Consider the following 27,245-nt stretch of genomic DNA (forward strand, 5'->3'; position numbering starts at 1 on the left):
CTCTAGTAACCCTTTAGCAACGATTTTACCAGCATTGTGCTGAGAAGTAATTCCTATAATGAGCTTCACAGATGCGTGGGTCACCAGGTGTTTGCTAATTGCTGCTGGCTAGCCTGAAGGAGCTGAATGCGGGGATTCTGGGGGAGGGTGGCTCTTTGAGGCAAAAGCTGGGAAGCTTGGAAACTGTAGTTCCTGGGAGGAGCTGCGATGCTAAGTCCACCCAGGCATTTTGCACAACTGAATGGTTGCCATGGGAGATTAAAGGATTTCTTAATCATGCATGAAAGAATCAAAGCAGCCCTCCAGGTATGTTTTTGATGAGGGAATAACATTATAAAATGATGTGTAACTTTTACACAATACTGTCTCTTTAAATCACCGAGTTTTGCACAGCAAACGGCCATCATGTTACTCCTCTTATTCTTCCCACAAGCGATTCCTCTGGCTTTGTTCAGTCTGAAATCAGTTTTTCCAAAGTTATAATTAGCCCCCTTATGCTCTGCCTGCATCAAGCAAACCTGAGAGTCGAGTCAATTTCTTTTGTGAAAAGCCAAACAGTCACCCTCCTACACTTCTTCCCCTTTTTCCTTCTGCTGTCTCCCTCACAGGAATGTCCCATGCATGACAGATGCTCCTCCCCTCTCCTGAGAGACGGGTGAGGGGAAAGAGGGGGTGAAGGGCTATGACGGATAAGTAAGAGGCAGCAGAGGAGGCGTGTGTGTGTGTGTGTGTGTGTGTGTGTGTGTGTGTGTGTGTTAAGTCAGCAGTTTTCTTCCTCAGCCTGTGCAGGCTCTCATTAGAGAGGAGGAAGCTCTCTAGACTCTTCCTTTTCATGCCCTCATCTCCAGACGCCTCCGTTGCATCTGCAGGTCAGATGTCGAGCTATCTCTGCATCTAGTTTTAGGATTTACCCCTGGAGTACATCTGCTGAAATTCACCCTCATGCTTTATTTCAGAGAAATGAGGGTCGCGGTGCTGGTGGTCTGGGTCGGGCTGAGCCTTTGTTGGGCTCTGGTCAGCGCCGAAGAACCTGTGGAGGAGCAGCAGCTGTCAAGAGCCAAAGCTCTGGCGAGAGAACCCCAGGGACTGATCGGAGACCGGGGCAGATGGGACGCTGAAATGTCAGACGAGCCAGCTGAAGTTACAGTAGAGGAGAAGGGCAAAGCAAAGAAAAAGAAAAGCCCTGAGGAAATCGAGGCCGGTAAGTTGAAGCTCAAGCAAAAAATGCATCTGTGAGTTTTCCTGACCTTTCCTGGCCTCTCATGTTGTCAGAGGTCCCACTTACAGCCCGCCGCCTTAAAGGAGTAGAGTGGAGTTGTTGAAATGAAGTTCTGTTAAAAGTATATTACATCATAACTGCAGTAGAAAATGCGCTTGGTTTCTTCACAGGGCTGCACAAAATGGAAAAATTGTGCAATAGCAAAACAAACATTAACTATAGCAATGACTACATCAGCTGAAATCCACATATTTTCCTTATTTCTCTTTAGCAATTCATTGTTGAAAAAAAATCTCAGTCTCTTGACCTCATTTGCTGAATGAGCTGGAGAACAAGCACAAGGGGGAGTGCAGATAACTAGTTTAGACAGACAAATAGGTAGACGGACAGGTTATTATTATTATGGATAGATAGCATTTAGCAGGCTGATACAGTCTTCATTCAGTATAGATCCAGATAAGTTGGTCTCAAATGCTGAAGCAAAAGGGACCAGAACCAAAGCGGATTTTTACAGTCTTAAAATGTAACTAACCACCTTAATAAAGCTTATCCTCACCCTTCACAAATTTGGAAACAAACCAGCAAAGTGGGTGGAGCCAAAAGACACCAAGGGGTGTAGCCAAGTGTGGGTGTTCAACAGAGGCTGGTAAGCAGGGCTGTGGTCAGGAGGAAAGATGCACTATTGCTTACTTCTAAACTTTGTCGCTATATTTGGGGACTTTTAAAACCCCTGTAGCGACTTCTTATACAAAAAACAAAAACAAAACAAAAAACAAGGAAATCTTTTTTTCTGTGTTGTTGGAGATTTTTATGGCAAAAGCACTCTGCTGTGAGCACCTCCCACTTCCTGTACTGCAGCATACTGTCACCAGTGATCAGAGCAGAGGAGAGTCATTCCACTCTGTGTCCACATTGCAAATACATCACATTTGTAAAGCTGAGTAACACCATTGATCAAAGTTTGCTGTGGCCACGCTCACTATTCCAGCTACTGAGTCCTGATGACTCGCCATGTGTCTGAGTGAGATGCTTTTATAACTGAATGTGGAGCTAAACATAAAGATAGATAACGTATTTATAAATAGCTCTAGTCTCTATATGAATTTGAAAATCGTTTACAGAAAAGACCATTATTTATATGGAATATGGAGATAAGTGGTGGTGTGCCACCAATGACCTTCCTGTGTGAAACAAGTATTGTTAGCAAAATGTAAAGGATTTATGTTCAATAAAAATCCAAAAACAAATAATTTAACACTCATTTAAACTTCTAGAATAGCTTTGCCTTTGATACTGCTGAGTACACAAAGCAAATATGAAGGTTCACAAAAATGGCTTGCATAAAAGCGCCAAGAATAATTTTTGGATTTAGATTCTTTGAAACAGAAAACTATTTTTGCTTTTGTCCTTTTTCAGACCAGCTGTCAACCTTGGCATCCAAAACCAATTACTTTGAACTAATAATGAATGAAGAGAGCAAAGGAATTGTCTGCTTAACTGCTTCTAACCTTTTTAAAAGAAACACAATTTAAAATCCTGAAATGTCTCTTTAAATTTGAGACTCTGAGGCGACACAGGCGGGAAAGTCTGCAATCAATCTATGAAGCAGACAGCCATTTAGTTTGAGAAGAGAGAGAGAAAAAAAAGATGTGTCCAGACATTTATTTTGCTTCAGCAATATTCTTACCTCTCTGCAAATGTTTTCCAAAACAAAAGCAGATCAAGAGCTGCAGGAATGTTGTTTGGTTGAACATGCCTCTGATTCTGGGATGACTGGCCAGAATCTTGCAGTGATTCAGCTGGTGGCCTGACATTTTCCTGGCAGGACCACAACGATACGGCTGACACGTTATGCTTTCCCTGTATGTGTGCGTGTGTGTGTATATGTGTGTGTGGCCTTGCATTTTATGCATTATAAGGACAATGTTATGTTGTAGGGACCTCTTGAGGTGCTGTTTTAGGGTTAGAGGTTAAGTTTAGGACTAAGATGTGAATTTAGTTTAGGTTGGGATTAGGATTAGGGTCAGGGTTAAACTATAGAAATGAATACAAAATGAATGGAAGTCAATGTGAAGTTCTTGTGACGATGGACAGACATACTCTATGCGTGTGTGTGTGTGTGTGTGTGTGTGTGTGTGTGTGTGTATGTGTGTGTGTGTGTGTGTGTGTGTGTGTGTGTACTTGTTTAGCTATTCTTTTTAGGACCATTTCTGGCATATTTAATTACCTTTGAAGAGTGATGGGCCTTATGAGGACCAAAGCCCCATAAGGCCCAATAAAGTGGGCCCCCTTGTTTAGCGTTAGAGTTTAGGTTTAGAGGTAAGGTGTGAATTAGGTTTTGTTTAAGGTTAGCAGTTGGAGAGGATTTGAAAAAATGTTCGGGTTTGGTATAAATGCATGAAAGTCAATGCAAAGTCCTAACATGGGTAAAACTACCCATTTACATTACGTATAGATTTCAGGAGCTGGTTTAGAAAAGCACAATGATACTAATGAGAAAGCAAGTTTTTTATGGGAAAAGGAACATAGAAGGCACATTTGTGGGGAAACCACACAGAATGACTAACAGCTGAAATCTTTCCACTACAATTTTCCATAAGTGCGGAGAAAGGATTTACAAGAGGCCCCACTTTCAGACACACCACTGCAAGGGAGCTCATGTTGTGACTCTGCTCCACATTCAGCTAAACCACAAACCTGGCTACCTGTGTTTTCCATGAGTAACAGTAGTTACATAAAGGTCTGTACTTGCCTTTGTCTGTGCAGTTTTGTTAATCCTTGCCAAGGTCTGAATTCCTTTATCTCCATTTTGCTAACACGAGCCGAGTGAAGTGATGTGATTCAGAGTCTTGGCAAGAATGTTCCTACTGGCTTCTTTCTGCTCAAGCCCAAGCTCATCTTCTGAATAACACTGATTTAATTTGATGCAGATGAGTTTTCGTTTTAGGGTAGTGTTAGTTTTTTATCTTCTGTAAAAAAAAATAATAATAATAATAAACCAACAACAACAACAACTGCACAACATAAGAGTTTAGTTTCAGGTTACAGCCTCAAGAAATTTCAAGTTATGTCTTTGAAAAACATAACTCCCTCCTGAAATGTTCCACATTTTGGAACAAATCACCTTTATAAGCAACTTAGTTAATAAATATTCATGTTTTATTCCCAGTACAAAACTCCAGCTGCGTTTGAAGAGACTTATTAGAGAAGGTTAGTGAACAGCAGCAAAGACATTAGTGGCTGCTTCACCATGAAAATGACATCCTTAAAATTGCAGTGTGTAACTTACAAAAATATGTTTTTTTCCATATTTATTAATGGTGCATACTTAACTGTCACCATATTGTGTCAGTATAATATGAGATATATAATCTGTGGAAAAAATCAAGCTCCTCCACCTCATCCTGACCTATTGCCCTCTGAAGAAATGCACTGCTCCCAATCAAAAACAACCAATCAGAGCCAGGAGGAGGGTCTTAACACTGTCAATCAACCTCGTGTACCAAAGCTAAATGTGCAAAAGGCGGAGTAACAACTTGTCGTTCCAGGAAACCTATTTATCCGCCGTCATCTGTGGCAATGCTAACTAGCCTTAGCATTCATGGCAGGCTATGTTGCGGTGAACTGGCTGTAGTGTAGCAGATAGCAAGGGGGTAAGAGGGCGTGTGAGTGACTGACAGTGCTAAAACCCTCCTTCTGGTTCTGATTGGTTGTGTCTCACTGGTGTATTTTTGAAGTAAGTACTGGGAGTACTGGGAGAATTCAGAGGAGTTCAGTTTCTACACAAATTATCATTCATAACATAATAATTTTAATAAATATGTAAAAACATATTTCTTTAAAAGGTACACACTGCAGCTTTAAAGTATAATGGTACATACATTTGGTTTTAGTCAGCACAAGTGCACAAATGTGACAAGATCAGAGAAGGAGTATACACTATTATGAAACATATTTAATTTATGGTAGGGAATGTTACGAATGAACTCATGTTAGGAAGGGAAGAAAAGGAAGAAGAGGAAAACTAGTGGACTGGGCTAAAGCCCTCACCGCTTTATGCAACAATATAAGGAAGAGGTGAATGGGAACCACAGAGGAGAACCAAACAGCCAGATGACTGAAACATGAGAAAGTGTTGTGATCTGAAAAGACAATGAACCCAAAGAGGAAGAGTGGCCAGGTAATCCGTAAGAATAACGTCAGGAGATGGCGGACAACTCCAAGGAGCATGAGGTGGGAGGGAAATGAGTTAAAGTGCATCAGCCAAAAATGTTAGTGTGCGTGAATTTCTATTGTTTTTATTCAGAAACTCCAAAATTAAACTAAACAAAAAAAGAAATTTCAGATCTAAGTTATCTATTTTAATTTTGCATAAATTAAAATAGATAACTTAGTTTCACATAAAATAATATAGCTAACAGACCAAATAGCCATGGATGATTTGTCAATGTCCCTCTACATCTGCTTCTACACCTGCAGAAAGAGAGAAAACTAACAGGGATAGGACAGGTTCTAACACAGCATTTTACACTGGACCCAAACACACTCCTCTCCATGATGCATTTTGATTCTCTGTAGTGTAAAGCGGCACTTTGTTTCTGCACAGACTAATCTACATGTATTTGATGCAGCGTCTGCCCATGCTCCAGTCTGAACATGTTTTCTGATGCAGATTGATGGTTGCAGTAAAACACTTGCTGGCTATGTAGCAGTTAAACATCCACAGAAGTGACACAGCTGCTCTGTGTGGGCATCTTCACTCGCCGTGTTCTGGTTTCAATTAACGGATTATGTCTCTGTCTCCCTGAAGCCAAAGCAAAGAAGGCAGCAGAGAGAGAGGCTAAAGCCAAAAAGCAAAAAGCTCCAAAGCCCACCAAGAAACCCAAACCGCCAAAGCCCACCAAGAAACCGAAGCCACCCAAACCCACAAAGAAGCCAAAGACGCCTAAAACCACCAAGAAACCAAAGCTGGTAACGACCACGGCGCAGCCGGAGCTCCGCCTTCCTCCGCTGGAGGAGGAGGAAGTGGGCCTGGAAACAAGTGAGTTCACTTCAGATTTATGGTTTCAGGTAGGAGGAGAGTCAGGGGAGCAGTATTCAACTTGGTGATCTTTTTGCCAGAATACTCTGACTGTTACAGGCTGTTGCTATAAAATAAAGAGATTTCAGTGTGCTTAAAGCTTTGATCTGATCTTTACAGCGAATCAACCTGAGTTTCCAACGGAGCCCGTTGAGCCAGACCTGGGTAAGACGCCCAGCCCGAGTCCTCACAGAGAAGGAAATCCTTACATGTGTCTTTTTATTGCAGTGGCATGACCTCTGAGAAAAGGTTTAGCAAAATCTAATAATTTTTATTATAAGTATTTAGTGGTGGGGAAAAAAACTAAACATTAAGAATTAAACTACATTTCTGGAAGTGTAATTAAACCTTTCTAAAACAAAAAAATGTGAAGCTATTTATGCATTTATTTACAGTTGAAACAAAATATTTACATACACTGAATAAAAAGACAAACATTTTTTTCTCACTGTTAAATCTGACCAAACTTTTCTTGTTTTAACTTATTAGAATTACCAAAGTATTTCTATTTGTTAAATGCCAGAAAACTTGGCGAGAACATCTTTCAGACATTTTTTTGGAACTTTTCTCGAATTCAAAAGTTTAGATACATTTAATCAGTATCAGGTATAACTGCCTTTTAAACTGTATGACTTTTGGATTTCCTTTCACAAACTTCTGATAGATTAACAGACATTTGAGTTGATACATCTGTGAATGTATTCTGTGAAAACATTGTCAATTAACCACTGAGGTGCCAGTTAAAAAGGTGAATTATAACTAAAAAAAAAAAGCTTCATTTTAAAGTCTTTAATTAACTTTAATTAGGGCCTGTGGTTACTGGTCTATGCATTTTGATCCCAGTTTACTTAAAAAGGGAACCTGCAGAAATACAAAACAAAGCCCTGTTTCCAATTTAGTGGAAATAAGTTATTGCTTTTCTAGCCTACAAAGTAAACAAACATTACCATCCACATCGTAAATCAGGGATGGAATTACAATTTAGTTACATTGTAAAACTAATTATTCCTTTTATTCAGCTTCATCTGCTACTAAAACCCGACATGGACAACGTGGGTTGCCAGATGCCATTTTAATCAGCATCTTTGCTTCTGGAGCCAAAGCTTTTTCTTAAGCCTTTAACAACAAAGCACTGAGGTTTCTGTGGGTTGTAATTAGTGGTTGTACATATTCGCAGGAAGTGGAAAAATTCTGTTTTCCGCTAAACAGATCTGCAATTGTGATGTTTTCAAAGAGAAAACAAATGAAAACTGCACCACACTAACTTTTTTTAAACTCACCAGAAATGTGCGTAATGACACTTAAAAACAGCTGCAGCACCTGACACTAACTGATGGCTCAAAGGGTTTTTGCTTGTTTGAAAAGGATCAGAAACACTTCAGTTTCTCAAGCTGCGTTTCCAGTCACCGTATAATTGTGCAATTTGGCATTTCGAAAATAAATTTGCTTTATGGAAACATGGCTATTTCTTTATTGAAAAACACTGTTTTTTTCAATAAAGATTTTTTTTGCTAGGATGAGGTGTTTTTTTGGTCATATCAAAATTGATGTATTTCATAAAACTGCAAAGGAAACACTTTTTTCGCATCACACGAGTCACATGATCAACAACCGGATGTTGCCACTGGTGCAAACCATGAAAAAGACGACATCAGGAAGGATCCTGGCGCAACATTTTATTTTATTATCATGTGATACTTTATTATTACATTACTTTATGTCAAAAGTAAATGTGTTTTCAGCTTGAAGTGAAGCTCAGATGAGATGAGGTCAAAATTCAGTACAAAAGTTGACTGTAGATATAAAAGTCATCTTCATATATCTGTGATGATAATGTGATATTTCCAGACAAATGGATCAGAGGACACAAGAAGGAAGACACAACCACTGAGGTCATCATGTACATACCAGGTAGCCTTCGTCACACAGTGAATGGTTGAGATTTTATATTTGTATCTGTACTGTAGATGCTTCTGTGTTGATTTTGTTCCCAAATAACATCAAATTTATGGACAACTGTGGACATAATTTCACTATTCTTGTGGGACAAATTCAGGATTTGCTTGAAAATGAAAAGAAAGATACTGTGTCAGACACTTTCAATAATTTATGATATAAATGAAAAATTCATCTTTTTCCCAGTAACACACTTCGTGAAACACGTTGTATTGATTAATTATACACAGCTCGATGTTTTAAGACTATTTATTTGCCAACAGCTAATGAAAACGTGACATTTAGGATTAGAATATTACAGCAGGTTTGTTTTTATCAGATAAAAAGGGAACTTACTGTTGAGTATTTTTAGTAGTTGCTATTGTCATGAAGTAATTTTAATATGACAAACAAGCCTTACCATAATGCATGTTTTAATTTATTGAATATTACTGTAATTTTATAACAAAAACTCCCACTTTTTTGATTTCTGTATATATGTGTTTGTTTTTTGTTTTTCTTAATGGCCTCGTGTGAAAAGATCACTGCTGAAATATTTTTAACACAATATATCTATACCATTTCTTTCTTCTTGTTGTTCTAGAGGAAACCACGTCTGTTCCATTCGCTGGTCCCTGGTATGAAGAGTATGATTACTCTGACTGTACGTCTTTATCCAGCCGAGAACTGGACAAATATTAAGACTGTTGTCTTGATTGTGGCCGATGAGAGACTTTCTCTGTGTTTTTCCAGTGGCAGAGGCAATAGCAAAGAAACAACAAGAGGAGGAGGAGAGAGCCCGCAAAGAGAAAGCAGAGAAAGGTAACAGATGGAAAATATTGATTCTTTTTAAGGACAAGTCTGCTTAAATGAGGGATCGACAACCACATGTATCTCTATTCTCACCATTATGACTTCTAATAACCAAAAATGTAAAAGCATTGAGCTTCAATAAATGAATGAATTTCCGGTGGGGGGTGAAGGGGTGACTGACATTTCAGTACAGCCCATCCAAAGAACAAAAGTACCCAAACAATCAACATGGGACATGAGTAAATGGGTACAAACTGCAGCCCTGAGAGAGCCACCCTTTCGTTAGATGAGAACAAGAACATTAGTGTGGTTGAGGAAAAAAAAATTATATCTGCACATGAAAAGCAACATAAAAACACAAAGCAGGAAAACACAAAATGTAAAGATCATTCCAAAAAAATGGCAAGTTTAAAAAATTTTCTTAGGTGTTTTCATGAGAGAAATGGATAGAATTGTCACAAAGAATGAGACTAGTGGTGGAAGAAATATTATTTTTTTATGAAGTATTTTTTTGTTATCTTTTTGTTCCAAACTACATACTTGTTTGAAACATTTTCAAAAGAGATGGAATGTTCCAAAAATATGCATCAGTTTTAGTTTAATAGTTTGACAATTTCCTTTTTTAAAAAAAAGGACATTTTCAAAATTCCCTTTGCAAGATTCAATAAAAATAAGGTCAATTCAGGCTCCCGGGTGGTACAGGTACCGGTCCGGACCTCCGGCTTATACACTCTGTTATTGTTCTCTAGCAAACCTGAGGATGCATTTACACTCAGAATAAAGTACCAACTAGAAAGCAGCTGGTAGAACTATATTTATATTTAGGGTTAAATGAGTAAAAGGTTCTCAATAAAACTGTCACATATTTGAGATTTTTCTTTGTAAAAGACTTTTGCTCAACCACATGAAAAGGACATATCTCGGCATATTGAAGGATCCAATCTTTCTGCCAAAACAGCATCAACAAGTTAAGGCATGGCCCCAATTTTGTATAAAAACACATTAGCATTAGTAGGACAGAAAACGTGGAGCGTGATCCTCTGTAAATTGGTTCTGTTTGCTTTATAATCCCACAGCTGAGCGGCAGAGGAAACAATGGGAGGAGGAAGAAGCAGAGAGACTGAAGCAGGCGGCTTTTCCTGCTCAGCCAAAAAGTACGACATTTACGACATTGTTTTGACTTACATGGGCTGGTTTGATCCTGAGACATTTGGCAGTGAGATCTGGCGTGTTGTTGTCTTCGTGTCAGAGTGTCCTCCTTTGGGCTTGGAGTCTCACCGGGTGGATGACGACCAGCTGCTGGCTTCCTCTCAGTCTCACCACGGCTTCGCGGCTCAGAGGGGACGCCTCAACATGCAGGTACCCTGTAGAAGGAAACGATCTGAACACCTGATACCCCCCAGCTGAAACTTTACGATCACACTTTGTACATTGTATGATGGCCATAAAACAGCCAAACTAATGGGATCTAAGAATCTTCCTTTTGAAGGGGTAGCATTATGTAAAATTGAAATTTTTGAGCTTCATATCATATCATGTTGTTCTCTCATCAAAACATACCTGGAGTGTTGCTTTGATTCTTTCATGCATATTTGAGAAATCCATTAATACCTGAGTGGATCTAGCGCCGCTTTAAAGGCCTCCTTTCCAAACTTCCGTCTCACTGAGCGGCCCTTCCCACTCAGCTCCTTCAGACTAGCCAGCAGCAATTAGCAAAAACTTGCACATGAGCTCATTCTACAAACTACTTGTCAGTGAAACGCTGGTAAAAACACTGTTAACAGATTAACAGAGGAGCCATGTTGTTATGACTTCAGAGTTTCAGAAGGAGCAGGAGTTTTTAAAGAGACAGAGGCCCAATTTCAAGGCATCAAATCACAAAGTCAAGTTTTTGTTAAGTCATATTTGATGTTTATAGCATTTTTATGACAATTGGGGGTAGCATAGTTAATTAATTATGTATTATGTACCTGGAAAAATACATCATACTGTCCCTTTAGATGCTCCAAACAAACATGATGCATGATGAAGAATAGAATAGTCTATTTGCAGCTCTGGTTTGTGAACTGTGTTTGCAGAGCTCTGAAGATGAGGAGGACATGTATGGAGGTGCATGGTGTGCAGAGCCTGAGGACAAGGAGCACTGGTTCCAGGTGGACGCTCGGCGAGAGGTGGAGTTCACCGGAGTCATCACCCAAGGGAGGAACTCAGAGCAACTGTGAGTTTTGTTTCAAACAGCATTTAAAAAAGGTTTTGTTTTGGGGGTGGGGGTTCAATTGATCTCTTCTCATAACACTGGATTACATTTCATAAAAAAAACTTAATCTTAATTTCAATTTTATGGTTAGTGGAAATACGGCATAGGTTTGAGCTATTTTGCTAAGAAAAAAAGGCCAGGACCTTCCATCTCTAGATCCTCAAAAGTGGTAAAAACAATACCCAAACGTTACAGTGAAAGTTGGTTGTATAAGGTTCTGACTCTTGCAGACTAAATACAAATGTACACAACAACTTTTAGGTTTGTATCTGTAGAAAAAGATCTCATTATCATTTCACTTTCAATTATTCCCCACTTTGTGTTGATCAGTCCCACAAAATTCCAATCAATGGCTTTGAGGTTTGTAGTTTTCTTGTGACAAAGTTTTCAAGGCAAGAATATTTTTCCATGACTGTTATTTTTATGACAATACAAGAGGAAATGTTTTGCTTGGAGGATTGTGGACTCATGACTTATGTTGTCATTTCAGGGAGGATTTTGTATCGTCCTACTTTGTGGCCTTCAGCAACGACAGCCGGGACTGGACGGTGCTGCACGATGGCTACGCCGAATGGGTGAGCGGCATCTAAATGCTGTACTCCAGCCGGAGATTTTCAAAGAGAAATCTCAAAAACATAATCCCTCTCTCTGTGTGATCCCCCTCCTCAAGCTGTTCTATGGAAACGTGGACAAGGAAACACCCGTAATGAGTCAGTTCGCCACACCGGTGGTGGCGCGTTACATCCGGATCCTTCCCCAGAGCTGGAACGGCAGCCTGTGCCTGAGAGCCGAAGTCCTGGCCTGTCAGCTACCAAGTCAGTGCCACAGACAACAACTTCAGGACAAACAAAATGGGCTGTCAGGAGAACTGCTATGTTTCTTTACTCTAACACGCCTGAACCATGTGACTGAGTATGCGACCAACTTAACAGTCCATTCATTTAAACCAGGCACACTGAAGCAGGAAAACATATGAAAGGTCCTTAAAAGTACTGGCATAAAAAAACCATAAAATTTTATTTCATTGAATCAATCTATTGTTTTCTATACAACTGACTCACTTAAGCTACACTCTGCAATTTGTAGGTAACATTAAAATAGCTAACGTTGGGATTTTAGGGCGGTGTATTTAATTCAGGTGCCCAGCTTGTTTCATAACTCTATTACTGAGAAGTTAATATTTAGGAATTTTCATCCAGGGTTTCCTTCCTTTGAGTTAGGACTTTCTCAGTCAACTTCCCCTGGAAAGAAAAACACTGCAGTTTGGCAAACATGGGCTATATTTACACACAGCTCTGGAGATATCCATTTCTTTAACATGAACTTCTAAGACGTCTCTCAGCCGTAAGGCTCAAATGACAGCTATTCCAACTGCTAGAAAAGTAGCAGCTTTACCAACACCAAAAAAACTCAAAAGAGGAAAATCAAAAGCTACAAAGTTAGAGATAAATTTAATTGACTGAAATTTCATTGATTTGAAGTACCTTTCCAAATAACTGAAAGAGAAATATTGAGTCCAAAGTAAATAAGTGCATTGTTTAAATGGGCCACTAATTATTTAAAAAGTAAAATAAAGATTTAATAATTAAATTAAAAATACTTTCAGTATGCTAGTAAGCTAGATAGCTAGGAAGCTAGTATCTAGCTAGCTAACTGGAAAGCTGCTATCCAGTAACCTCTCCAGCTTATTGAGTAGCTAGTCTTTATGAAGAAAGAAAGCTATCTCTCTCCCTCTGACTCCAATTTTATTTGAATTGTGGTCTGTATAAATAATGTATTAATTTATTTATTTCTGACATTATGGGTGTTATTTTACAGGCAGCTATCACAGTGAGAATGAGGTCAACGCGTCTGACGATCTGGACTTCAGACATCACAACTACAAGGAGATGAGACAGGTTTTGTACAAGACAGTGAAGAGGAAATTCTGGTCAAAATAAATTAGAAATAAATCAGCAATAAATTTGTTCCTTCTTTTATTTCAATGCTTTAGATGATGAAGGTGATAAATGAGGAGTGCCCCAACATCACAAGGATCTACAACATTGGGAAAAGCTCACAAGGCCTCAAGATGTACGCCATGGAGATCTCAGACAACCCAGGCGAACACGAGACAGGTCGACATTTAGACTTCAGAACATGTCATAACATCGCAGGCAGAGAGATTACTTGGGAAAAACTTCACTGACGTTACAACTTTACTTTACCCCATCTTCAGGTGAACCCGAGTTTCGCTACACAGCAGGTCTCCATGGCAATGAGGCTCTGGGTCGGGAGCTTCTCCTGCTATTAATGCAGTTCCTCTGCAAAGAGTACAGAGATGAAAACCCAAGAGTGCGACGCCTAGTGGACGGAGTGAGGATTCACCTGGTGCCATCACTGAACCCAGATGCCTACGAGCTCGCCTATGAGATGGTACCGTACCCCGAGAGTCACAACGACATAAATAACATCTAAAGTTTAGTCTGTCTATTTTTAAATGGCTAGAAAATCCACCTAAAATGAAGATTAAAAGAAAGTACATCCTTGTAACAACTTTTTAAGTGTGTGGACATTAGAAAAACAGTCTGTCCATATAGGGTGTGTAACAAAACTAAACCCACTCCATGATTTCACAGCTTGAAGAACCATCTTCAGTAGCAAAAACACAAAGCAATTGTTTATGTGTAGAAATTTTCCTGTCTTCCACTCAATTTGGAGGAATTTTAAACCACTCTTCATCTTCATCACACAACATTGCTTTATTGTTTGGATCCCTTAATTTGGGCAAAAATAAAGCCGTCAGATGCTCGGCTACAAAGTGCCCAAATTATAATTCCTCCTCCATTGTGCATGTCTGTTTCTATGAGGAGTTTGTACTAACATGGCATGGTAATGTATGTGCGAACATCTGTATTTTGTTTTCGTTTGGCCAAAAGACATTGTTCCATCATGATTCATCATGAGGCAACTTTGCAACACAGAGTTATGTCTTTTCAAATAAGCTAAACATGTTGAGTCTTTATTCAGTTGTTCAAACTTTAACATACTGGAACTTTGTTACAACACAGCTTGAAAGTGCTCTTCTGATTGATCTTGTTTACTTGCAAAAACAATCACTTCTGACTACTTTGGTATAAATAATGGTGTTCCTCAGGGACTGATCCTTGGACTACTCTTAATATCTTCATGGAAATGGCTCAAATTAAGTGTTGAGAACATGGTGATAATTTGACTTTATTTACAAAAAGGTTTAAATATTGTCCAATGTCCACCTTACCAAACATTATTTAGTTATTAGTAGTTTTTAGTATTGTTTAACATTTATTGAGTCCTTGATGCTTTAAAGCCAAAAAGTCAGGCAAAGTGTTGCTTCTGTTTTAGAAAAGTGAGTCATTCATAAAATCTATATGCAGAGTTTCATGTTGTCCTTCTGCTGTCCTGCAGGGCTCAGAGATGGGAAACTGGGCGCTGGGTCATTGGACTGAAGAAGGTTATGACATCTTCCAGAACTTCCCGGACCTCAACAGCATTTTGTGGGGAGCCGAGGACAGAGGCTGGGTACCTCGCATAGTGCCCAACCATCACATTCCGCTGCCAGAAAACTTCCTTGGTGGCTCTGTAAGTGCGCAAACAACAGAGGCTGATTCTGTATTTACTAAACTTCCACAAATATATTAACAAGTATTTCTTTATGTGTCATTATTTTAGCTTGCAGTTGAGACCAAAGCCATAATTTCATGGATGGAGCGCAATCCATTTGTGCTCGGAGCCAATTTACAAGCAGGAGAAAAAATGGTGGTGTACCCTTTTGATATGCAGCGTCCTCCAATTTCTGTAAGGTTAACAGGATAAAGAACATCATGAATTATCTTCCAAAATGTACAATTATTGATTCTGTACCATCTCGCTTTGTTAGCTAACTGACAGTCGGCGTTGGAGGGTTAATGCTGAGATGAACGAAGAGACCTGGGCTCGTATTCAGAGGCAGAACGAAGGAGCGCTCAGAGAGACTCCTGATGACGCCATGTTTCGCTGGTTGGCAATGTCCTACGCACACAGCCATCTAACCATGACTGAGACCTATCGGGGATCCTGCCACGGTGATGATGTCACTGGAGGACAGGGGATTGTTAATAGAGCCAGCTGGAAACCAGTGGTGGGCAGTGAGTAGAAGATGGCAAATAGCCCAAAGAGGAATGGCCACGTTTTGTGACAAAAAAATCAAGACTGGTAGCACCATATAACCCTCCTGCAGTCTTAGCAGTATGCTCAGGAGGAGCGCAGCAGATGTCACGGTCAGACAGCAGGGAAACAGGGGAGGGTTGTCCCAGCAGACCGTCAGTTCTCAAAACCACACACACACACACACACACGCACACACACACAAAACCTTGTAAAAAGATCATGGGTCCAAATGACCCAATCTCCTGACACCACAGGAGGGTTTAAAAAAAAAAAAAAAGCAAACTCAGAGTAAGCACTAATATTACATCTAACCGAAAGGGCTAAGATGTGTCTGAGTTTCATTATTTGACAAAGAAAATCACTGGGTGTTCAATATCCAGGCGCCATTTTCCCACTGCATTTTCCCCTAAGCTTAGATATTTTCTAAAGCTCTGTTTCACATTCAAGATTTCTCCTTAACCCTAGTCCAATAGATAAATGCATCTGCAATACAACTCTTACAAGATAATGTTAAGCTCCACAAATCTCCTCCACAGGTATGAACGACTTCAGCTACCTTCACACCAACTGCTTTGAGCTCTCCGTCTTCCTCGGCTGTGACAAGTTTCCTCATGAGAGCGAGCTGGCGCTGGAGTGGGAGAACAACCGCGAGGCTCTTCTGTCCTTCATGGAACAAGTGAGCACAAATTCAGTATTTTATGGGGAAGAGAGTTTTATTTCAGAATATTTATGTTAAAAAAATGACCAGAAATTAAATCCTGTTCTGAGATGACTTGCCTTGTTGTCACAGGTGAATCGAGGAATAAAAGGTATAGTAAGAGACATGGAGGGAAACCCGCTGCCTAACGCCACAATAACTGTGGAGGGAATCCGGCATGATGTCAAAACTGGTACGCTGGCTTTGAACAAGATTTTATGTTTCACACAAAGTGGTGTGTGCTGTGAAATGGAGGGAAGACATGGTTTACAAACCTTCTCAGGACTTCTTATAACTTTCCTTCAGGTTTAGAGTGTGTACCACTACTAATCCCATTCTCTCATCATTGTTCTCCTTGGCTAACATACCAGTTTAGATGGATATCCATGTCATCATTCTTCCAGTTCACAATTGGATCCTAATTTGTGTCACTCTGTCACCTAAAATTCCATTAAAATACAGGGAAGTTCGTGGTTATAGCCTGACTATATGCTTTTTAAAAAAGAGGGTACAGGTATTTTAACAAGGTTCTGTACTAATTAAATGTGTCTTTCTAGCTGCCAGCGGGGATTATTGGCGGCTCCTGAATCCCGGTGAATACAAAGTAACGGCTAAAGCTGACGGCCACACGCCCCAGACGCGGCTCTGCATGGTGGGCTACGACACTGGAGCTACTCCCTGCAGCTTCACCTTAGCCAAGTCTAACTGGGACCGCATTAAAGAAATTATGGCGCGCAACGGGAACAGGCCCATTCGACTCGTCACCAAAACGAACAGGGTGAAGTCGACCGCTTCGAGCACCACAGCACGGCCCGCCATCACAGGGGAGGAGAGTCAGGCCAACTCTCAGAGAGCCGAGCGACTCAGACGGTTCAGACTGATGCGTCTACGCAAATTGCGCGAAAGGTTAAGAGGCAGAGTCACCACCACCACCCTTCCAACAACAACGACGACGACGACAACTACAACACAACCACCTGCTGCTGAGAGCACAACTTCCTGGTACGACTCTTGGTTTCCTGTGGACAGCTATACAGAGAACCCGTTTGACACCTTCATATTTGGCTCAGCACCTACACAAGAGTATAATTTTGAATATACCATTGATTAACAAAAATAAATAAATCATTATCTATCTGCACAACTCCTCAATAACCACACATTACAAACTACTACTTCTACAGTCTTTTAATGAGTTTTCTAAAGGTCTTTGTGAAGAGAGATGCACCAAAAAATTAGCAGTTTTTCAACTTGACTGATCCAGAGTAGTGACTAGTAAGCCGGGAACTTTAAATCTTATCAGTAAACGCACCATGTCTAAGAGCAGTTTGAAAATGCAGATATCTGTGGTGTGAAAGTGGTTGCTTAGGAAGACTTTCCAGGTCTCGGTACTTGTGCGCTATATAATATTAAGACAAAGGAAGCACGGATGTAAGATAACAGGAAGGCTGTTATCTTTGCCTGAGCAAAGAAAAAAAGTCACTAACTGGACTGAACTAAGCAAAGTGGAACAAGTCTCCTCGTTGATAATTATTGCATAATCTTTCAGCCAGCAACAAGTTATTTAACCCCAACTGATGCAATGTGTAAAAATCATTTTTAAAGTCACATTCTGTGGTAGAAGAAAAAATATTAGTCTGTTTAAGAAGGGTCAGTTTATTGGCATCAAGCAGAGAAAACATCTAAGGAGATTGCAGAAGCTTCTAAAATTGGGTTCGGAACTGTCCAACACATTAAAACCTGGAAGGGAAGGAAACCTGGGAAGCATCGTCCCCAAGGAAGAAATATGGTCGGAAAAAAATCCTGAATGGTCATGATCTGCGATCACTTAAGTGTTCGGTGACATCAAACCGAAGACTAACAGCGGAACTCGAAGCAATGTTATGTTTAATAACAAAAGCAAGAGCATTTCCACTCTCACAATGTGAAGAGAACTGAATGGGTTGGGACTGAGCAGCTGTAGAAAACTACTGACCAGGGAGGCCAACTGGAGAAAGAGGAGCAGAAGAATTGGACTCTAGAACGATTTAACAAGGTCAGGCAAGTGATGCATCCAACATGCAGCATTGAATATGATCTGGGGTTGCTGCAGTTCTACCGGTCAAGGTTTAGCTGACTGCTTGAATATACTGACTGACCAGGTTATTCAGACTCGTCCCCCAACTCAACCACAGAATCCATTAAGAATCTTTGGGATGTTCTGGAGAAGACTTTGCACCGTGGCCAGACTTTCCCATCACCAATGCAACATCTTGGTGAAGAGTTCATGCAACACTGGATGAAAATAAGTCCTCTATCTCTGAGACGACTTGTTTTCAGAACCTCATCAAAAGGTTCTGAAATCTCACAATACATGCTGTAATCAAAACTAAAGGTAGTTCAGAGGTCCATTAGTCTGAGACCTGTGTTTTTTGTTGTTTTTTGTTTTGGCCAGGCAGTGTGATACAGTGACGTTGCCCTGTTCTGCCCTCAAGTGATTGACCTCTGTCTGTCATTGAACATGATGGATTTGGGAATGTTGTCAGAAATATGGAAATCTCCAAATTAGAGGATCTGAATTTTCTAGTGCAGGGTCTCAAACTTTAGTCGCCGAAGCCTGGTAACCTGTAGAGTTTAGACGCATCCCTGATCCAACACACCTGAAACAAAAGGGTATTGTCTCCCCAGGAAGTAGTCAAGTTCTTTAGACATCTGGTAATCACCTAATTATTTGACTTATGTGTGCTAAATAAAGCAAAGATGGATCCGAATGTTGCATTTAGCATGTTTTGAAGTGGAGTTTGACATCGGTGTTCTAGGGAATGAAACTGAAGATCGATGCAGACAGTCACAAATGATAACTGGACAACATAAAGTCTGTAATCAGTTTGATTGTTTCAAAGGTATTAAACTAACGTTTTAAAGTCCCTCCTCTCCCTAACACATGGCATGCTAATAGGAATATTTAGCAATCTCTCACAGTAGGAAGGGTAGAAAAATGTTTTGAATGCCATTCTTATTCCTGGCAGTTTTTCAGGAGAGCTGGGAGTCAACTAAGATTGGAATAGGCAGGTAAAATCTTCACAAAGCCAGAGACTGAAAAATGGTCACAAAACTCTGATCAGTGCCTCTCTTATGAATGAAGAGAATGGATTTTTATGAGGCTTTCACTTTAAAGCTACCACTGAATAGTCTGCTGAGCAAAGACTAAGGCAGTTTGCTGGATTAGAGTCAAATCAAATTGAAAGTACAGGTACATGTTTAAAAAATTAACATGTTCAGTATTCTTAATTATTCATTAAAGAAAGTTAAATTCATTTACTGTATGGACTCATACATATAGTAAAATATTTCTAGTCTTTATTTTTGGTCATTTTTGTGATTATGACTTACAGAAAGTGAAAACCCAAAATTCAGTGTCTGAGAAAACTAGAATATTGTGAAATATTGGAAATCATGGTGTCACAGCCTAATCAGCTAATTAACCCAAAACACATGTAAAGCTGTAAAGGTTGACTGGCCAACAAACTCCCTTTCACAATATCCAGGTTTTTTTTTTTTTTAAATGCATCTCTACATTCCACTGCAAGCAAAACAGAACAAGCAATGTTTTCACAAGTAAACTTGCATGTTTTGTTTTTGTATCATCTTTACTTTTTTTACACTGATTTCTTGTACTGGCTGAATGCATTAAGATAAAATATAAGCTGAGCTGTCATTGTTGGAGGGGAAACAATAAAGATTTAAATGTACAACCGTTTGTCATGGTCAAACCTTCGTAATTAAACATTTTTATTTCCGTTCACCCTTAACATTTGAGTTTAAAATAAGTTTGTTTGCATTTCCAGTTCAGTGTTCCAGCTCTATGAGGGATTTTAGTGAACACTGCTGCTCGAATGGTAATGACATGGGAGCTCTCTATCATATTCCCAGCTGGATCCAAGATATTTCAAGCTCTCAATTGTTACAAAAACAGCCAAAACTGTTGTGAAGAAATTTTACTTTTAAAACATTTTCATATTAAGAAAACAGTGTTTTCATATGATAACAGGTCTAACGATGAGTTTGTCAGGATCCAGAAGCCCATGTTCTGTTTAAAGCGGTATGTCGATATACAGAGTCCATTCTGTCTTCAGTGAGTTCATGATCACACACCATCCTCATAATGACAGTCTCTGAACAGGTGAAATACGCAGAACTGATCTCCCCCTCATCTGGGCTCCAGCAGCTATGATTTGCCACCTCTGGCTTTTTTGTTTCCTGTTCGTTTGTACTGGAAACTCTTCAGCGGATTCCTCCCCCGGACGTTCTTCTGCCAAGGACACAACGACTCATTTCAGTTTATCGTGATCCAAATAAAATCTGATTACATTATTCAGAAACAAGAAAAAAACAAACAAAAAAAAAGAGAACTTCGGAAGAGAAAAACATACCAACATATACTGAAACATGAACTAAATGTACACATTCAGCTGAAACTAGACACTTCAAAGTTAATTTTACTGCAATCTAGGATCTTTTGTAAAAAAAATATGAATTACTGCATGTTATATACCATTTAATCATGACGGCTCCCAGAGCCCAGGGTGACATTTTAAAATAAGCTAATTATGTTTCTTCAAATGCACAAGATGTTCATTTAGAAAAATGCATCAAATACAAACTGAATGAGGAGTAAAATACCTATTAATTTAATCTAAACTTACTTTTATCTGTAACTCCATATTAGTTAAAACTTTGAAAATGGAAGGTAGCTTATCAATGTAATACACTAAGATTAAAACTTTCCAGAATTGTTTGATCTGCTCTTCATAAACAAGACAAGTATTACTCTTCTCTGGTGTTCTGATCTGCAACCAACCTTGAAGCTGCTTTTCACCACTCCCTCTGGGGCTGGTTTTATCCACCTCTTCCTCTTCCTGCCTGACAGGGGATTCACTACGCCACGCAGAGTCTCAGGAACTGCAGCATAAGAGTGAAACTGATGTATTAGCCTTGATGGACGCCGTCAGGCTGACGGAGCGCAGCCTGAGCTTTTGATTCTGTGAGGTCAAAATCTGTCCAATTGGAGTTCATGTTGTTAGGACATAATGAACAACATCTGGTCCTTATAAGGTTCCAAAATGATTTAAATCAAACATAAGGAAAACCTCACAACTGACTCCACCATGTTATTTATAAAAAAAATAAATAAAAATGAAAGAGCATTATGTGAAAAACTAAGTGCAACCCATAATTCAAGATCTTGTAGAACCAACTTTAGTCTATCGCATTAGCTGCGTTTTCAATCATTACATAATTGCGTAATTTGACAAACTGAAAATAAATTGACTTAACGGAAACATGGCGAATTCAAAAATAACTCTCGCTTGATAAAACGTTTTGGTGTTTTTTTTTTTGTTCCTTTTTTTGGCCATATCAAAATTAATTTATTTCGCAAAACTGCAATGAAAACATATTTTTGAATCACATTATCAACAACCACATGTTGCCAATGGTGCAATTCATAAAGAAGACGATGACAGGAAGTAGTTGTAGGATCATAGTCCAGCATGATTTTAATGACTTGTCACATGAACAAACTTATTGATGTGTGATTTAAAATTGTGTTCATGTAATGTAAAACTGCAAATGTGAAACTGCAAATGTGAAACTGCAAATGTGAAACTGCGTCTTTTCGACATTAGCAGAATATTAGTGTTTTGTCAGAATTTAGTCTTGAATTGCAGTCAGTCTCCACTTTAAACACCCCTGGTTTAGAATAGTGACTTTATTGGACCAGTAACAAGGAGTACGCCTGTCACAAACAATTAATCAATTAATCGCATAATTCATTAAAATAAGCCGAATTATTTTCATTCTGGTGATTGATAATTTCTGAAGGGAAATTTTGTCAACAGAAACATCATGATCCATTTATTTATGGTTTTGGCTGTGTGGTTTTTATTTCCGCTTCATTTATTGTTGTTGGTTGATATTTAAAATGTCTTCCAGTTCCAGGTTTAAGGGTTCTTTACAAAATTAAAGTCTATTGGTTTTGAGAAATTGAACTTGCATTATTATGCCATTATCAAGATATTACTTAAAAGCGTTCTTGAAACAACAATATTATTATTATTTATTATAATAATTATTGGAACAATTTATCGTGTAGTAAAATGTCTAATGAGTCCCATCAGTGCAGTACTGTGTGTGTTGAACGTACTCAGATAGTCGGGAATGTTTTTCATGTGAGGCTTGATGACGGCAGGATGAATATCTTTGTCGTGTCTGAGCAGCTGCAGATCTCTGGGGTTGTCTTCGAAATACGTCTGTGTGAGAGAGCAGAGTCGTCGGTTCCTACATTATCTGAACGTGGCCTCCTTTCCTCCAGACCGCCCCTCACCTTGAGCTTCTCCGAGTTGAGCAGCTCCTGTTTGATCTCCTTCAGTCTGGCCTCCTTCACGGCCTGCTTCGTCACGGCCCGCATGGCGTCCTGCCAAATGAACCACGTCTGTGAGCTCAAGAGATGACACAGGTCGTTCTGCAACCTGACGAGAAGCGACGAGGACTCACCCTGCACCTGTACCGGAAGCCTTCGATCTCCTCCATCTTAAACTCGTAAGGTTTGAGCGCCGCCTCTGCTTTATCTGAGAAGCACGCAGGCAGGCTCCGGTTAGCACCAAATAAAAACTAAAGAATGCTTCTGCAAACATGTTAGCAGCTGCAGGATCTTGACTTGGACATAAACACATTTAAGACAGAGTCACCTCCACCGAGGGCCTCCTCCACCTCTGCCAGGGCATCGAGTTCGGTGTGAGAGATGAACGACAGGGCGGTGCCTGGGTTGTCGGCTCTTGCTGTTCTGTGATCAGAAAGTGAAGGAAATGTCTGAAACGGCACAAAGGACAGAATACACAACCTGAAAACCGTCTGGACGTACCAACCTTCCGACTCGATGGATGTACGAATCAACAGACGTTGGGAAATCAAAGTTGATGACATTGGAAACGTTTTGGAAATCCACGCCCCTGGAGACGCCGTATTCCTTATCTTTGGCCCTGAAAATACCCGATCACAAAGAAACTGTCAACAACAGATGACTTTTAAAACGTTTTCAGGAACCCATACCACTGATTACTTCTTTCATCATACACAGGGCTTCTGCAGGATTCACCAACTCAAAATTAAGACTTTTTAAGACCTTTGTGAAGGAAATGTACAAAAGAAAATCAGATATATTATATATACATTTTGTTTGTTTTTGTTTTATAAGATGAATGTCATTCCACCAACTGGTGATAAATTTGCACTTACCCATGAAAGACGCAAAAAATCTAGTTAGCTAGTAAATGTATATTAGCAGCTAGTTAGCAGTAGCCTGAAACCACTTGAGTCTCAGGATAATGAAGATGTCTGTGTGCGATTCAAACTGTTGATGGAAAAAAATAAAATAAAATATAAGACTAGACAGTCCTAAAATGTAAGACCTGTGAGTAATGCGTTTCAGGCCGGCTTACATTTTCTTCAATGAATTTAAGACATTTTAAGGTCTTGTTTTTAGACACAAATTTAAGACTTTCAAAGGGGCAGTAATTTGTGTTTTCCAGGCACATAGTGTAATTTTATAGCACACTCAAGTAACTATGTTAATTTCAATTGTTTAAGAAAAATATATCAAATATGGCTTAAAAGAAATGTGACTATGTAATTTAATGCCTTGAAATTGGGCCTCTGTCACTTTAAAAACTCCTGCTTTCTGAAACGCCGCCTTCAGGAAGTCATCACAACATGGCTCCTCTATTATTCCTTAACTACATTTTTACCAAAGTTGCACTGAGAAGTAGCTGCTATAATGAGCTTAGCATGTGCACAGTTCCACCAGCTGTTTGCTGATTGCTGCTGGCTAGTCTGAAGGAGCTGAGTGGAGGAGTCATAGTGGAGAGCTGCTTTGTGAGGCGGAAACTCGAAAGCTTGGAACCTGCAGCTCTGAAAAGGCAGAGGTAGATATGATTCTACATAATATTGCCCCTTTAAGACTTTTTAAGGATACACAGACAGCCTGATACAGCTGACAACATGGATTCTACATGTTTTCTCTAATCTCATGTGCCGAGACTCACTTTGCTGTTTTTGCTCTGCTATTTTTCTTCGTCTTCTTCCCTGAAGAAGACGATGCAGGTTCAACCAAGCTCTGTTCATCTGTGGCGATGATGATGTCATAGAACCCCTGGTTAAATTGGCTGATGATGTGGCACCTGCAGAGGAGCACAAACAGCACAAACAGCTCTTTATTAAATGTTCTACAGGAATCTTTCATCCCATCTTCAAAAAGAAATCAGCATCAGCAGCCCACCTGGACTGGACGGGCAGCTCTGAGTTCAGGACGCATGCTGGGATGGCGAACTGTTCCAGAAACAGTTTGAGTCTGTAGCTTCGGTCCACTGCTGCCACAAACAGCAGCGTTTTCCCCTGGACCAGCTGCAGCTTCAGCAGCGTGTAGATGAGCAGGAACTTGTCCTCCTCCTCACATTTGATTGTGTACTGCTGCAGCTGGCTGGTGTCAGGCAGCTGAGAGCCCTGGAGCTTCAAGGTCACCTGAAGAGACACAAAAACCTTTGAATTTGAGCAAACGTTACACATTATGTTTCCATGTGCATTTTTTTGAGTTTACATTTTTCGTTTGTATAATGTTTGCAGGATGAAAACATTTGACGGATTTGTTTGATGGAGAATGTTGCAGAGAATAAAGCGTAGCTTGCAAAGACAAGCTTTCAGGATGTGAAATGTATAATAATAATAATAATAATAATAAAGAGATTACCGGGTTGTGCAGCAGCAGCTCCTTTAAGGCCTGAACATCCTCGTTGAAAGTAGCCGACATGAGGAACGACTGATAGATCTTTGGCAAATGGCTACAAAAACATGGAGAAAACACATGAAAAATGTGGTTTTGGTTTCATTTAAGGTCACACAAACAACACACAGTTTCAGTAAGCAGTCCCTCCAGATTTCTGTGATTTTGCAATTGCAGAAATTCACACAAAATCAATAGATTCTCACATTAACTGTGTACATATTTGCCTCCTTTTAAGTGCCTGACCTAATTCAACAGAGGTCCAGGCAACTGGTGCTTTGAGTCTCAAAGCTACAAATTTGGAAAACGGTCCCTCCAGTTTTTCATGATTTCACGATAGAGGAAACTTGTGCAATAGGATCAAATCCCCACATTTGTTTGCACTGATGCATAATTGTGCATTTCTTGTATATTTTCTGCAAAAATCGCAAGTAACACTGCTTAAATGGAGTTTGCAAAAACTACATTTATGTCATTTTTATAACTAGGTCAATTTTGAAACTGAGAACTGTTTTTCCTGTATAAAATTAAGGTCAACTAAATTTTCAACTAAAATTTAAATTAGAAATAATCCACAGAATCATACATTCATGTTTTCAAAAAAGCTAGAAAATAAACAGAAGCTTTCAGGCTACAACCAAAAACTTTTATGCTACAGTGTGCAATTGTCAAGTAACAGGAAAATGATGCCTTCTGTTGAATCTTCTTTTCTGATTATAAGTCTGGAAGGTGTGGCAGGTGTTAGTATTCAGTATATATATCGTCCTTTATGTATAGTGTACTTCTTGTTCTCACCACAGCAGGTTCTTCAGGTCAGACTCGAAGCCGAAGGAGAAGACCAAGTCGGCCTCATCTACAACCAGCATCTCCAGGGAAGAGTGGAGCGCCAGGTTCTGGGCGTTGAGGTGGGCGAGAACGCGGGACGGTGTCCCCACCACCACATCGGGCTTCTCCATTAAAATGGGTCTGTTCAGAAACAGGATCACACACCCACTGTTAACAGACAGGAAAACGTTTAGAGCATCATGTAATAATGCATTTTTCATTCCCTCCGAGATTTACACGATTATTTTTGGGGATTTTTTGCCACAAAATCAGTGATTTTGTGGCATTACTTTAGAAATTTTCACAAGGGATTTAGCGATATTTTTTCTTTAATATACGCCTTCAAAGATCTACATTTAGAAGGAAAAAAGGTGAGTATAAAATAAGAAAATGGATTGGTCATAAATATTTTTATTCTTCGACGAACTTAAATAGCTCAATCGTTTTGTTATTATCAATCACAGGCTATACTTGGCAAGTAAGGCTGTGGCAGATGAAGTAAAAAATACTGCCACCTGCAGGTGGGAGTTAGCCACTTTAGCACAACGTGTTTTTTTCTTTTGTTGTTGTTTTTTTTACCATTTTTACAGAAAATTTGCTATAAATTCACAATTATGCATTCGCACAAAGAAATTCTGTGATTTGTCGATTTTGCGTGAATTTCGCAAAAAAACTGGAGGGACTGATTTTTATAACAGTCCCTCCAGTTCTACAATATAATGTTCTACAATATCAAACACATGGAACAAAAGTCACATGTTCCAAATATTTTTTTTAAAAAAGTACCAATCTCTTTCCCAGACTTCATAAAACACAGAGAAAGCCCTTCGCAATCTGGCATTAAAAGCTTTGAGTACATAACTCATTTTCTGAAATAAGCTGGACCCAATAATAAACAAATAAATAAATAAAAGCTTTAGTGAAAACAAAGCAGGTCATGTTCAAATATTGAATTTAGCTCTGAACATAACAGGGAAATATGAACTTAAATGTAGTGATAAGGTGTGCAAGCTCAGGTAAAAAGGTGAACTTGAACACTAACCACTAGAGGTGTGCCGATCGATCGGTCACCGATCATAATCGGGCCGATTTTCGTGAAAAAGTGCATGATCGGGGATCGGCGATCATTGGCTCTTGTTGCCGATACCGATCACCTGCTTCTCATTTCCAACCTGCCTGTGCAGCTGGTCTCCTCTTTCCTTCACTGCCCAAACGCGCAGCAACAAATCCTAAGCGATGTGGAACTATAACGCACTGAGTGAATGGGGAAGTTTGCGTGTTGCGGCGGAAAATTGAAGCACTTGGGGTGAAAGCATGTCAAAATGCATCAACACAACGAAGCTAATATGGCATAAAAACAATGCCAGACTTGACGGAGTTTGGCTACATCGAGGCTCACTGCAGTAAAAAAAGACATACGGAGCATCAGATAGCAGG

The 27,245-nt window shown here is 39.6% G+C and overlaps 2 protein-coding genes across 3 annotated transcripts in view; one reads left to right on the forward strand and one right to left on the reverse strand.

Annotated features, from left to right (window-relative positions):
* Positions 1-731: 731 nt before the first annotated feature.
* Positions 732-19,899, forward strand: aebp1a (AE binding protein 1a). 2 transcript variants are annotated; one of them, XM_007571951.2, is made up of 21 exons: positions 732-869; positions 957-1,201; positions 6,030-6,260; positions 6,420-6,464; positions 8,148-8,210; positions 8,839-8,898; positions 8,988-9,056; positions 10,124-10,201; positions 10,297-10,406; positions 11,126-11,265; positions 11,795-11,879; positions 11,975-12,119; positions 13,123-13,202; positions 13,298-13,421; positions 13,523-13,719; positions 14,731-14,904; positions 14,995-15,120; positions 15,203-15,449; positions 16,008-16,147; positions 16,262-16,361; positions 16,726-19,899. In XM_007571951.2, exons 2-21 carry the CDS (start codon positions 961-963, stop codon positions 17,277-17,279), a joined length of 3,009 nt encoding a protein of 1,002 aa, XP_007572013.1. In that variant the 5' UTR covers positions 732-869; positions 957-960; the 3' UTR covers positions 17,280-19,899. The 2 variants fall into 2 exon arrangements, with proteins under 2 accessions (XP_007572013.1, XP_007572012.1); XM_007571950.2 differs by lacking the exon at positions 732-869 and having other exon boundaries at positions 943-1,201.
* A 231-nt stretch (positions 19,900-20,130) lies between these two features.
* Positions 20,131-27,245, reverse strand: part of ddx56 (DEAD (Asp-Glu-Ala-Asp) box helicase 56) — a 9,676-nt gene continuing 2,561 nt past the window's right edge. The window contains exons 4-14 of the mRNA XM_007571952.2: positions 25,779-25,949; positions 24,951-25,041; positions 24,483-24,724; positions 24,250-24,384; positions 23,074-23,187; positions 22,897-22,991; positions 22,703-22,776; positions 22,533-22,622; positions 22,353-22,458; positions 21,009-21,109; positions 20,131-20,459 (exon numbers count right to left, since the gene is read on the reverse strand). Coding sequence (XP_007572014.1) covers positions 20,376-20,459; positions 21,009-21,109; positions 22,353-22,458; positions 22,533-22,622; positions 22,703-22,776; positions 22,897-22,991; positions 23,074-23,187; positions 24,250-24,384; positions 24,483-24,724; positions 24,951-25,041; positions 25,779-25,949 — 1,303 coding nt within the window. The 3' untranslated portion in view covers positions 20,131-20,375. The remainder of the gene's footprint in view (positions 20,460-21,008; positions 21,110-22,352; positions 22,459-22,532; positions 22,623-22,702; positions 22,777-22,896; positions 22,992-23,073; positions 23,188-24,249; positions 24,385-24,482; positions 24,725-24,950; positions 25,042-25,778; positions 25,950-27,245) is intronic.

The sequence above is a fragment of the Poecilia formosa genome, unplaced genomic scaffold (genome assembly GCF_000485575.1).
Source record: "Poecilia formosa unplaced genomic scaffold, Poecilia_formosa-5.1.2 Scaffold291, whole genome shotgun sequence".
NCBI classification, from domain to species: domain Eukaryota; kingdom Metazoa; phylum Chordata; class Actinopteri; order Cyprinodontiformes; family Poeciliidae; genus Poecilia; species Poecilia formosa.